At 42.8% G+C, this 14,291-nt stretch overlaps 1 protein-coding gene across 3 annotated transcripts in view; it reads left to right on the plus strand.

The window, feature by feature from the left end:
* mfsd1 (major facilitator superfamily domain containing 1) overlaps positions 1-14,291 on the plus strand; it is a 42,794-nt gene that overhangs the window by 3,519 nt on the left and 24,984 nt on the right. For all 3 annotated transcript variants that reach the window (XR_013548020.1, XR_013548021.1, XM_078410853.1), the window contains exons 3-7: positions 5,845-5,957; positions 6,094-6,136; positions 7,296-7,363; positions 11,413-11,521; positions 13,075-13,177. Coding sequence is in view for 1 of the 3 variants with exons in the window: in XM_078410853.1 (XP_078266979.1) it covers positions 5,845-5,957; positions 6,094-6,136; positions 7,296-7,363; positions 11,413-11,521; positions 13,075-13,177 (436 nt within the window). In the remaining 2 variants the exon portion in view is untranslated. The remainder of the gene's footprint in view (positions 1-5,844; positions 5,958-6,093; positions 6,137-7,295; positions 7,364-11,412; positions 11,522-13,074; positions 13,178-14,291) is intronic.

Genomic DNA, 14,291 nt, shown 5'->3' on the forward strand with positions numbered 1-14,291 from the left:
AGATCATGCCTAAATGCAGATGTGGTTGCAGAGTCTTTACACAATACTGGGGAAGTCTACATTCCATAGCAAGTGAAAAACATGCCACTGATTGAAATCACGAGCAAAACACTGTTACGGTTACCAGGGTACTGTCTGATTCACCTCTACCCCATTGCAAACATTGGACTTTGTCTCTGGAACAACTGTGCTATAAATGCTGAGAACTATATTTCCTACTGCTCTCCTACATTAATTTCATAGCCCTTTATTTCATTTGTAGTTAAATATTGATCTCTGTGCAGTCCTCGGGGAGAGAAATGTGTCAATTTTACAACTGTTAGTAGGAAGAAAAGCTTCTGTTAAGAATCTGCAAAGCTGCTTCTGTTAAGATTCTGCTTAGGCATTTAATAAAGTCCCTCATGGATGGCTGATCCCGAAGACAAAAATGCACGGGACTCAAACAATGATTTGGACATCTGGATTCAGAATTGACGTCCTTGACGAGGCAGAGCATTGTGGTGGAAGAGAGTTATTCTGGCTGGAGATCTGCAAGCAATGGAGTTCTGCAGGGAAACATGCACACAAGTTAGTAAGTTCACAGCCGCCACCAAAATTGATGGTGTTGCGGACAATGAAGGGTGTCATAATGCACAGCAGGGTGTAAATCAGATAGAGAAATGGCAAATGGAGATTAATTCAAGCAAGTGTGAGGGGCTGCACTTTTTTGAGAGGTTAGTAAAAACCTTAAAGAGCTTTGATATAGAGAGGGAGCATAGTGTCCAAGTCATAGCTCCATGAAAGGGGCAACACAAGTCGATTGGTAAAGAAGGCACGTGGTATACTTGCCTTTTTCAGTCGGGCCATTGGGTATAAGAGTCAGGAATTCATGTTGCGGCTTGTATCTCTTTGTAGGCCGCATTTGGAATATTGTGTGCAGTTCCTGTTGCGCCATGACCGGAAGGATGCCAAGTCTATTGAGAGGGTAGAAGATATTTGCCAGAATATGCCTAGATTAGAGGCTATTGGGTATAAGGAGAGTTTGGACAAATCTGGATTGTTTTCTCTGGAGCGGCGGAATATATAAAATAATGAGAGCCTTATGTACGGTAGACAGTCAGAACCTTTTTACCATGGTGAAAATGTCAAAGACTAGAGGGCAAAAGATGATATGCGGGGCAAGTTTTTAAACAGGGAGTGGTGGGTGCCTGTCATGCACTGCCAGGAATGGTGGTGGAGGCCGAGACGATAGTCGTATTTAAGAGGCTTTTAGATAGGTCCATGCGTGTGCAAGAAATGGGGAGATATCACGTGCTGGTTCAGGAGATTCATTAAACTTTGCATTGTGTTGAATTCTTTGTGGACTGAAGGGCCTAATCCTGTGCTGTACACAAGATTAATATTCTGTTTAATAATTTAATGTACGATTAACATGTTTTTGCCCACCTCAGACTCAATTACATAGTTTTTTGTGCTTTCACCAATTGTGTCTGCAGCTTTTCAGGTTGTTCTGCATTTGAAACTTTACGTCAAATAAATTAATTGCCTGCTTTTAAAATTGCAGTTCCATTTCCTGTTTGCTAGGGAACAGATTACTGTCCGATTAGGCAATATTAGTAAATTGTCCTATAATTTGGCCAAATGTAATGCTGAAGGTGCTGCGTGGAGACCAGTTCTGTCTCAAATCTAGTCCATTTGCGTGAGTGATAATGTATTTCTGGGCACTTGGTCATTTTCAGTGACTTAAGTTGTGAAATAGATAACTTGCTTATTTTTGTGATCATTTGTTTTTTAAACTGGACTATTTTAACACTCAAATAGTATTTAAATACTGCTTTTAAAGCTTAATTATGCTGGTTCAACGAGTTGTGATATATAAAGTACTTTGAGCAAAAAGCCTTAAATTATCTTGGTGGTTTTGCATTTTAAATTGAAGAACCATCATGCTTTTGAAACCATCATGCTTTTGAAACCATTCAGTTTGTAGGAACTTTAGGTTGGGTGTGGGGTTTGCTTGTTGATGTTTGACTTTTGGCAGTGAGAAACTTTCCCAAATTTAACATTGCCATGACAATTCTTCTATCGCAAAACACACAGTACTGGAGGAACGCAGCAGGTCCAGCATCTGCTGTCTCTTGTGTCTCCTTATCTATTAAATGTTTAATTCAATTGTATGTCATTGAAAGTAATGTTGATTGGTTTCTGTTTAAAAAAATATAATGCTTCACTGTGTGGGGGGGGGGGGGGGGGGGGGGGGGGGTTGGAGGGGTTGACAAATTGTGAATATGAAGATGAGGTAAAAAAAGGGAATACAGGAGATATTGCAAAAGACTCTCGGAAGAATGGGAACAGAAGTTCTAGAGGGGAAAAGAAATTAAGGGCAGGGCCAATTGTGACCGATGTGAGAGGGGAGGTGAATACAGAAGTTAAAGTGTTGTACTTAAATGCGCGTAGTATAAAAAATAAAGTGGATGAGCTTGAGGCTCAGTTAGTCATGGGCAAGTATGATGTTGTAGGGATCACTGAGACATGGCTACAAGAGGACCAGGGCTGGGAACTGAATTTTCAGGGGTACACAACGTATAGAAAAGACAGACAGGTGGGCAGAGGGGGTGGGGTTGCTCTGATGGTAAGGAATGATATTCATTCCCTTGCAAGGGGTGACATAGAATCAGGAGATGTTGAATCAGTATGGATAGAAATGAGAAATTGTAAGGGTAAAAAGACCCTAATGGGAGTTATCTATAGGCCACCAAACAGTAGCCTCGACATAGGGTGCAAGTTGAATCAGGAGATAAAATTGGCGTGTCAAAAATGTAATACTACGGTGGTTATGGGAGATTTCAACATGCAGGTAGACTGGGAAAACCAGGTTGGAAATGGACCCCAGGAAAGAGAGTTTGTAGAGTGCCTTCGAGATGGATTCTTAGAACAGCTTGTACTGGACCCTACCAGGGAGAAGGCAATTCTGGATTTAGTGTTGTGTAATGATCCTGATCTGATAAGGGGACTAGAGGTAAAAGAGCCATTCGGAGGCAGTGATCACAACATGATAAGTTTTACTCTGCAAATGGAAAGGCAGAAGGGAAAATCGGAAGTGTCGGTATTACAGTATAGCAAAGGGGATTACAGAGGCATGAGGCAGGAGCTGGCCAAAATTGACTGGAAGGAGGCCCTAGCAGGGAAGACGGTAGAACAGCAATGGCAGGTATTCCTGGGAATAATGCAGAGGTTGCAGGATCAATTTATTCCAAAGAGGTGGAAAGACTCTAAGGGGAGTAAGAGACACCTGTGGCTGACAAGGGAAGTCAGGGACAGCATAAAAATTAAGGAGAGGAAGTATAACATAGCAAAGAAGAGTGGGAAGACAGAGGATTGGGACTCTTTTAAAGAGCAACAAAAGTTAACTAAAAAGGCAATACGGGGAGAAAAGATGAGGTACGAGGGTAAACTAGCCAATAATATAAAGGAGGATAGCAAAAGTTTTTTTAGGTACGTGAAGAGGAAAAAATAGTCAAGGCAAATGTGGGTCCCTTGAAGACAGAAACAGGGGAATTTATTATGGGGAACAAAGAAATGGCAGACGAGTTAAACCGTTACTTTGGATCTGTCTTCACTGAGGAAGATACACACAATCTCCCAAATGTTCTAGGGGCCGGAGAACCTAGGGTGATGGAGGAACTGAAGGAAATCCACATTAGGCAGGAAATGGTTTTGGGTAGACTGATGGGACTGAAGGCTGATAAATCCCCAGGGCCTGATGGTCTGCATCCCAGGGTACTTAAGGAGGTGGCTCTAGAAATAGTGGAAGCATTGGAGATCATTTTTCAATGTTCTATAGATTCAGGATCAGTTCCTGTGGATTGGAGGATAGCAAATGTTATCCCACTTTTTAAGAAAGGAGGGAGAGAGAAAACGGGTAATTATAGACCAGTTAGTCTGACATCAGTGGTGGGGAAGATGCTGGAGTCAATTATAAAAGACGAAATTGCTGAGCATTTGGATAGCAGTAATGGGATCATTCCGAGTCAGCATGGATTTACGAAGGGGAAATCATGCTTGACAAATCTACTGGAATTTTTTGAGGATGTAACTAAGAAAATTGACAGGGGAGAGTCAGTGGATGTGGTGTACCTCGACTTTCAGAAAGCCTTCGACAAGGTCCCACATAGGAGATTAGTGGGCAAAATTAGGGCACATGGTATTGGGGGTAGGGTACTGACATGGATAGAAAATTGGTTGACAGACAGAAAGCAAAGAGTGGGGATAAATGGGGCCCTTTCGGAATGGCAGGCAGTGACCAGTGGGGTACCGCAAGGTTCGGTGCTGGGACCCCAGCTATTTACGATATACATTAATGACTTAGACGAAGGGATTAAAAGTACCATTAGCAAATTTGCAGATGATACTAAGCTGGGGGGTAGTGTGAATTGTGAGGAAGATGCAATAAGGCTGCAGGGTGACTTGGACAGGTTGTGTGAGTGGGCGGATACATGGCAGATGCAGTTTAATGTAGATAAGTGTGAGGTTATTCACTTTGGAAGTAAGAATAGAAAGGCAGATTATTATCTGAATGGTGTCAAGTTAGGAGGAGGGGGAGTTCAACGAGATCTGGGTGTCCTAGTGCATCAGTCAATGAAAGGAAGCATGCAGGTACAGCAGGCAGTGAAGAAAGCCAATGGAATGTTGGCCTTCGTAACAAGAGGAGTTGAGTATAGGAGCAAAGAAGTCCTTCTACAGTTGTACCGGGCCCTGGTGAGACCGCACCTGGAGTACTGTGTGCAATTTAGAAGGATGAGGGGGGATCTTATTGAAACATATAAGATAATTAGGGGATTGGACACATTAGAGGCAGGAAACATGTTCCCAATGTTGGGGGAGTCCAGAACAAGGGGCCACAGTTTAAGAATAAGGGGTAGGCCATTTAGAACGGAGATGAGGAAGAACTTTTTCAGTCAGAGAGTGGTGAAGGTGTGGAATTCTCTGCCTCAGAAGGCAGTGGAGGCCAGTTCGTTGGATGCTTTCAAGAGAGAGCTGGATAGAGCTCTTAAGGATAGCGGAGTGAGGGGGTATGGGGAGAAGGCAGGAACGGGGTACTGATTGAGAGTGATCAGCCATGATCGCATTGAATGGCGGTGCTGGCTCGAAGGGCTGAATGGCCTACTCCTGCACCTATTGTCTATTGTCTATTGAAGCAATTGCTATCTATGTTCAAAATGTTTTAATTGAATCCAGTGATCACAAAAAATGTGTTTTACAAATAGTTTTGATATAAAGGTTAGAACACTCAGAACACACATACTTTATCTCCAACCTCTCCCTATAGCTAATACCCTGCAATCCAGGCAGCATTCTAAAGCTCTTCTGCACCCTTTCCAAAGCCTCCACGTTTTTCCTATAATGGGACGACCTGAACTGCACACTCTACTCCAAATACAGCTAAAGTGCTATAAAACTGCAGTGTGACTTCCTGGTTCTTGTACATAATGCCCCAACCAATATTGGCATACCAATCACCTCTGTCACTCTATCTACTTTTGTTGCCACTTTCAGGGAGCTATGGACTTTAACCACACAATCCCTTTGTACATTAATGCTGTTAAGGCTCTTGCCATTATCTGCATACTTTCTCCCGACATTCAACCATGCATGCATTGTCTCCTTTCGCATTTTTTGCATATTTTAGTTCTGATTACAGTATTTACAATATTTAATTTATTTTGATAATTTTGATTAATTGTGCATTGCACTCCTTTTTTATATCATGATGTCATTGAATTGACCTGTACTTGTGTGAGATTTTGGAATTCTTGACAGCATTTGAAAATCCAACATTGTATGAAAGTATTCAATTTTATTTTGCAGGATATGCATGTCAGTACTGCTACATTCATGCAGCTATATGCCTGGTATTCCTGGCCCAATGTTATACTCTGCTTTTTTGGAGGATTTTTACTGGACCGAGTATTTGGAATGCGGTAAGAGCATAAGCAAGAGCAAAGTTTGCATTTTCTGCAATTTAAATTACAAGAATGATATGTGTAGTTCTTAAAAAACGTAAAATTGTATGATCTTTAAACCACAAATGTAATATATCAAAAACTTCCCTTTCAGTTTGGGAACAGTAATCTTCAGCTTGTTTGTCTGTGTTGGGCAAGTGAGTAGAAATACTATTTATTTTCTATCTGTGTTTCCATATAAACTCTTTATTGAAACTGTGATAATGCTTTCTTCAGTTTGTGCTCCCCTATCTCATAACAGACTTTAATTTCATAATTTTGTTTCAGCGTTCGCGTGGAGTCGAATCTATATAGGAATTTAGTGCAAAATAAGCCAATTAACCACTTGAGTGGTCTTCCACTGAAGAAATTATGGTTAATTCCTTCTTGCCCTTGACACCGTTTTCCAATATCTTCGCAAAGTCTGTGACTCCCTGTGGTTACATTTCTATCAAGCTCCACTTCAATATGTTCAATAATTCGATCTCCAATTCTTTGGAATCTCTTGGATAGAGAATTAATTCATAGAAAATTCTAAAGATTCACAATGTCACCATCTGAAGTGTATGGACATACTTCCTTAAATATGGAGATCTACACTGTACGGTATTCCAGATGGGGTCTTGCCTGTAATTTTGCCTCAGAACTTTATACAAATTTTGTACTTCATGCCATTTGCGATATAAGCCAATGTTCTAGTCTAATAGCCTTGGAAATTTTTCAATGGAGCTGCGTTAATGTGCTCCACCTTTTAAAAATGATTATGCTACTCCAAAGAGTTTTGATCATGCACATAAGTAAGTTTTACCCAGCAGTTAAAATTTCAATAGGATCGTTAACATAATTGCAGCTATATTTTCAACTGCATGGCTCCCTGCAGTGCTGAGGCAAGATGGAGGGAGATGTGAGTAGCAAGCAAGATTCAGGCAGTTTTGTTATCAGAATGACCTTTCCACCAAAATAAATAAGCCCCTTGTGGCCAGAGACGAAAAAACGTGGGATTTGCAATTGTCATTAAAAAAAATAAAGTTTATTGGGGAAAAAATGTTGATCCTTCTTAATGTTTTCTATACAATTTTTAAGAAAAAACTTTTTATGGCCAGTGAAACCATTCACTCTAATGGGTCATTCCACCTGTGTTTAGTGTAAAACTGTGGAGCAGCTTTGATGTGCACTTGACCCCTTGCCACAATAAGATTAGCTACCGTATTCAGATCGATAGTGAGTTCAGAGACATGTGCTGGCATCTGACCTCCAACATATTCTGTACTTACACACGTCAATGAAAGGAAATGATAATTTGTTGTTTGTTTTTAGGTTATTGTTGCAACTGGAGCTCTGTTGAATGCGTTTTGGCTTATGGAACTTGGAAGATTTGTGTTTGGGTGAGTTTATGTTTGTTCATTGTGTATGTGCTGGTCAGTAACATAAACACCAAGGTTCTTTAAACTTTGGAGACAATAAATTATTTTCCTTTATTTATTTTATCATTGGTATCAACTCAGTTATTCAAAGATATCTGATGCTTAGTGTTAAGATAACACTGATCAGAGTATCTATACTTGTGAAACCTACTAAGGAATCTAAAGATCGTGAAAAGGTATTGTTGTCTCTTTTCTTCAACAAGTAGAAAATTAACTTAAAGTGCCCTTGTTGAACAGTGGCGATAAATGTCAAGTCATATCTGAATTAACACATTTTATTAAGGGTATAAGAAATAAGAGGTTGTAGTGGCCTGGCGGAGGCCAGAGAAAAGGCAAGACGCCAGGCAGTTTTAGGTAAGGTTCTTTATTAGGCTGTGAGCTCCTGCTCACAGCGTAGTCCACCTAGGGATGAGCCACGCCTCCCCACGGGCTGGCTTTTAACCCCTTACGCCTGTCCGTCACGTAACGAGGGGGCTGACCCAAGGAGTGGCCTGATCCCCCGGGACCGCCACAGGACCCCCCCCCAAGAACCGGAGGTACAAAACGGACAGGAGGGCGCACGAGGCGACCAGCCCGGGTGCGCACCATGACCGGCGCAGGGACCGGCGACTGACCGACAGGTGGAGGGGTCGTAGCAGACACTGGCGGGGGTAACGTGGACGGGGGGTGACCGCGCGGGCGGGGCTGCGCAACCGGCACCGGCCGATCAATGTCCACGTGTGCCGGCTTCAGCCGTGCGACCGAAACAGTCTCGCTGCGACCCCCCATGTCCAGAACGAATGTGGCCGAGCCGTGTTGCAGGACCCGGAAGGGGCCCTCGTACGGCCGCTGGAGAGGTAATCGGTGTGCGTCCCTGCGCAGGAACACAAACTGGCAGTCCTCCAGAGCGGCAGGGACGTGTGGATGGAAGGTCCCATGACGTGACATGGGCACAGGTGCCAGCCTGCCCACCGTCTGCCGAAGACATTGCAGGGCGTCAGAAGGCTGCTCCACTCGACCCTGCGCCGGTGGGATGAACTCCCCGGGAACCGTCAAGGGGGCCCCGTACACCAACTCGGCGGAGGAGGAGGCCAAGTCCTCCTTGGGTGCGGTGCGGATCCCCAGCAAAACCCACGGCAGGGCGTCCACCCAGTCTGGGCCCGTGAGCCGAGCCTTCAGGGCAGCCTTCAGCTGGCGGTGAAAGTGTTCCACCAACCCGTTCGACTGTGGATGGTACGCCGTAGTGTGGTGTAGGCGGACACCCAAGAGTCGTGCCATGGCCGACCACAGTTCCGAAGTGAACTGCGGCCCCCGGTCGGATGTAATGTCCAGTGGCACCCCGAACCGGGCGATCCAGTGCGCCGCCAAGGCCCGAGCGCAGGTGGCCGTCGAGGTGTCCGCCAGCGGAATGGCCTCCAGCCACCGCGTGAAGCGATCGACATGCCCCGGGATGGCGGCAGCGGCCCCACGATGTCCACATGAATGTGGTCGAAGCGCTGCCGTGGGACACGAAACTCCTGCAGAGGCGCACGCACGTGTCGCTGGATTTTTGCAGTTTGGCACGGGATGCAGGTGCGTGCCCAGTGTGCGACCTGCTTACGCAGCCCGTGCCACATGAAGCGGGAGGCTACGAGGGCCACCGTCGCCCGAATGGAGGGGTGAGACAGCCCGTGGAGCACTTCGAATACCCTGCGACGCCAGGGACGATGGGCCGCGGCAGGCCAGTGGAGGTGTCGCACAACAGCGTTGTATCCCCGGGGCCACAGACAATGTCCTCCAGCTGCAGGCCGGAACGGCTGTACGATGGGCGGCCATCTCCTCGTCCCCCAGCTGTGCGGCTGCTAGGGCGGAATAGTCGATCCCCCCGGCCATTTGTAGGACGGCGTGGATCGCGGGTCTAGACAGGGCGTCGGCCACCCTGTTGTTTTTTCCCTCCACGAAACGAATTGAGGTGGTGTACTCCGACACATACGCCAATTGTCTTTGTTAGGTCAACGGTCACCCCTCGCACAGCAAACTGTGCCTCTGCCTGCTGGAACCAGACCTCAGGCTCTTCGGTCCACAGGGTCGGGAGTTTGAGGGAGACGGCATCGAGGTCGGCAGGACCGGGTTGCGCATTATTGCGCGACATCACGACGCGTGGTGTATGTCGAGGTCACCAATGTAGTGGCCTGGTGGAGGCCAGAGAAAAGGCAAGACGCCAGGCAGTTTTAGGTAAGGTCCTTTATTAGGCTGTGAGCTCCTGCTCACAGCGTAGTCCACCTAGGGATGAGCCACGCCTCCCCACGGGCTGGCTTTTAACCCCTTACGCCTGTCCGTCACGTAACGAGGGGGCTGACCCAAGGAGTGGCCTGATCCCCCGGGACCGCCACAAGGTCATATAATTTGAGCATTTGCAGCCTTTTCTATTGTAATGTCTGTTTTCAAATAATTAAAGAACTGGTTTCTGGATGCATAAACAAAATAATTTCAGTCTTCATTGGTATATCTTGGATAAAAATGAACAATGCTGAACTTAAGTTGACACTCCATTTGCTTAGACTGAAGATCTGAGTAGCACAAAAAACATAAGCAATTAAAACGTCCATTTGTGCAGTGCATTTAATACAAGAAATTACCCCACAATATTTTTAATGGTCATCATAAGTTTCGGCCTACGTGATCTCCCAGTTGCCAAACACTTTAACTCCCATTTCCATACTAACCTTTCTGTTCTGGGCCTCCTCCATTGTCAGAATGAAGCCAAACATAAATTGGAGGAACAACTCATATTTCGCTTGTACAGCTTACAACCCAGCAGTATAACTATTGATTTCTCTGACTTCCAGTAAACCTTGCATCCCGTCCCTCTCCATCCCTTCCCCACCTTTGTCGTCAATCTAGTTTTACTGTTGTCCTGTTGCGCTCCTCTGTTCACTCATCACCTATCTCACACCCAATAATGGCCTGTGTGTGCCTCACATATCCTTGATTATTGGTGCCTTTTGCGTATCTTCCATTAATTTCTCCTAAGTACCATCTATATCTCTTGTTCCCCTTTCCCTCGACTCTCAGTCTGAAGAAGGGTCTCAAACCGAAACACCACCGAAACGACACCTATTCCTTTTCTCCAGAGATGGGCCCTATCCCGCTGGGCTACTCCAGCTTTTTGTGTCTGTCTATGGGGAAAAGAATATTGGCACTGAAGTTGAAGAGCAGCAATGAATTTCATGAAAGTGAAGCAGGCTCAAAGGGCTATAGAGCTTTGGCTTCATTTGGTCTTGTCTTCTCTTATGGATCAAGAGTAGTTTGTAAATCTTTTGGAACTGTTTTAATTTCTGCAGCATTACCAGACACCATACTACACAATCCTAAAATCTCTTCTTCATTATATCCTATTTTCCATCTACTCTTGGGTGATAATATCCCAAGACTGTTATCAGTTTCCACACACATGCAAATAACATCTAGGCTGCCAATTAGAATTTCTTTCAATCTCTTCATTGTCTGTCTTTTGCCAGATTGTTTGTCTGGTTTCTTTTTAAATAGTTTTTTATTTCCCCCCTTTATACTCTTGAGCTTAATCAGATAACTTATCCCTCAGCTTACACATTCCATCTGATATCATTTTTACAGAGTCAAAGTACTTCTACCGTTGTATATTTGGAGGTAAAATGGTTTATGTAACTTATCTTTCTATCATGTTTTAGTTGTCTTTTATTTTATTGTGTCGGGCTCTTGATTCCGTAATGCCAAGGCTCCCTTAAGTCTGAATTTGGATTAATCTCGCTTCTCAGAGTGGTTATGTCTCTGTTTGGATATGATGGCTGTCAGGTGACTCAAGCAGTGGTACAAATGTTTAGCAAACAATACCATATTTAATTACAGTATTCTTTGACTTTTCTACCTTTTTTTCACTTTTAGACCATGACATGGTTATTACAAATGGCCTTTACCAACATGCAATGAGGTATATTCACTTTGCCCAATATGACCTGACATTATGAATAAAATGGCAAGTGCAAAATAATCAGATTTTTTTCCTTCAACAGGATTGGTGGTGAGTCACTAGCAGTTGCACAAAATACATATGCCGTCAGCTGGTTTAAAGGCAAAGCACTAAACCTTGTGTTTGGGTTACAACTGAGCATGGCTCGGCTGGTAAGATTGCACATTATAGATCCTGAGATATCTTTTTTAAATCCCCCAAATTATCAAACTTTGAATCACTTTGTTAAGGTCTCTGGAAATAGCAACATTTTAATACACATCTGCAATGAAGATAAATAGAACTAATCACAAGGTACACACAAAATGCTGGAGTAACTCAGCGGAACTGGCAGTATCTCTGGAGAGAAGGAATGAGTGATGTTTTGGGTCGAAACCCTTATTTTGACATGGAATTCATCAATGTGTTTGCCCAAATAAAGAACTAATGAGCATGTGACGGTGAAATCGGCGAGTATTATTGAGGCAAGGGTGGGCTGCCATTGGAGTAGGAAAATAATATTGCGCTGAGCTTGAGCTTTTACTTTTAATAAGATTGTCTTTCGTTTTGGGGGCTCGCCACTTGTCGTAATGTAGTTGCATTTTATTAGTTGCAATTCTATTGCATCAATACTGTAAAATAAGTTTGGGGAGCACAGTGTTCACACCTGTGAACCCTTAAGACAAATTCTAGATGTCAAAGTAATGAGAAGAATGTCATTTGATCAGTCTTAGTTCACCAATCTGGAATAATCTGACATTTCTCAGAATTTCAAGATATCAATCCTTAAAAAAAATCTCAGTGCTCACCTCCACTATTATATTTAGTATTTTCTTTCTTATTATTTGCTGTCCAGCTAAGGAGCACTAATTTTAATCGAAATATCTTGTCCTATTCAATTTGAAATACATTTTCATTGTTTAGTATTTCATTGGATACTTCAAATGGCATAGAACCCGAAGGATTCTTGCTTAATTTCACATTTAACATAATTTAACTGGATAGCTCCTGTTTTCTGCAGTGTTTTTAGTACTTGAAATGTGTTCATAATACTGAGTAGGGATGGGTGCACAGCTTGTAATAGGATCTAGCCATCAAACAGACCTCTTTTGACTTTTCATTTGGTTAGATGGATAATTGGTATGAATATTTTTTCCATTGTATTCGTTAAGCATGTTGATCATGAAATCTGTGCAGGCATCAACACATTTCAGTTTATTTATTTGTTATTTTGTGTTCTGTTAATGGAGGGTGTTTTATTTTGAAGTTATTTTTTTAATTTGTCTGGATCTTTTTTCCTCATACAAATAGTTTCTGCAATTTCTGAGCTCCCACTGATTCTATTGCTTTTAAATAGGTACAGTTTTGCAAATTGAAAGATGCATATCAGCAGAAGATTGCATTTTTAAATTATATTCTCCAGTGAATGAAAATGCAAAGTCAGTTTGATGTCTGTTCATATGTCTCTAGTCTGAAGTCTGAACAAGTCTGAAAATTAATTTATAGAAGTGCAGTTTTCGTGTTACCATGACATTGCGTAGAAACATTTAAATTTCTTTTACAAGTATAAGTTGATAGATATTTGCTACTCCTTCAGTTGAAACTGAAGGTTGAGGGTGCATTTTATTGCAACCTTTCAATTTTGAAAAATAAAAAATAAATGTAATTTACATTTTCATTTGTACAAGACTGTAAAACTTAAATTTTAACTTTTGCTCTTATGCAGGGTAGTACTGTGAACATGAACATTATGGGATGGGTCTATTCCAGAGCAGCAGAGATGGTGGGCTCCTCGGGCCACAGGACTCTTGGTATAAGTCTCATGATAGGTGTGTACCTTGTTTTTCACGTTGTGCATTAACTTAGCAACTTTTGCTGCAATGTGTGTTTCCAGAATGTGAACTGCATATAATGCAGTTGATGAATGAGGGAACACTATTCGTATAATGCAGGCTGAATTGCTTATCAGGTGAATTTGATCAGGACTGAGCCCCAGCAGTAATCACCTGCATCGTCCCATAATGCTCCGACAATTTCGCCACCTCCAACGGGATCCCTCCAATAGCCTCTTCTTCCCATCTCCGCTGTTTTCGACAGAGAACAGAACCCGACTGCCAGCTCACTCGATTTGTTGACCAAGCGTAAGAAGACTGGCAGCTGGATTTGTCGGTTGCTGCAGGCTCAAGGCATATTTTGCTGTGTGGGAACTTGGGTCATGGCAATATCTAAATGATTCTGATAAATGCAGTAGTTAAGGTACAGGATGTCTTTGGTTGACCCTGTTATAATACAAATATTTTGCTAAGTGGCCACATTTCTGACGTGTAACCATTTTGACTTGCCATATCATAATCTGGTGAGGACTGATATTGTGTTTGTAGATCTTGCCATGGCTATTCTTTCAGGTGGTGTTGCACTTGTTCACATTTTAAGGGCAGGAAGAGAAAAAAGAGCTTTGCCTTGCGTCTTTTTTTCACATGCGCAATTATTTTGCAACGTTACATAGTGGTGAAAACCTGAATGAAATTTGGTATTTGGATATTTGAGTACGTTAGTCATGATTCTTGTTTTATGCCAGCAAAAGTATTTTAATCAGGTTTACTGAACCTTAAGTAAAATTTATTTGAAATTTACAATCTTTGGTTTGCTGATGTAAGAAATTATTTCTTTACAACATTCTTAACAAATCATTAAAATATAGAAAAGATGAATTTATTTGTCTCATCGTCTTTGGATTTTAAAATGTTTCACGTAGAATTATTTAATTCGGAATATAATGTTACTCCTATATACCTCCGGGTGGCGCCGTGATGGCAGTCTCGCCTGCAGTCTGTCCTTTTCGTCCTTTTTTGTTATTTTTGGTGAATTTTAAAAGTCTGTGTTAACTTTCTCTGGTTTGTTTTATGTGGGGGGTGGGGGAGGGGGTCGAGGGAAACTTTTTTT

Source organism: Rhinoraja longicauda, chromosome 13, assembly GCF_053455715.1.
Source record: "Rhinoraja longicauda isolate Sanriku21f chromosome 13, sRhiLon1.1, whole genome shotgun sequence".
Taxonomy (NCBI): Eukaryota; Metazoa; Chordata; class Chondrichthyes; order Rajiformes; family Arhynchobatidae; genus Rhinoraja; species Rhinoraja longicauda.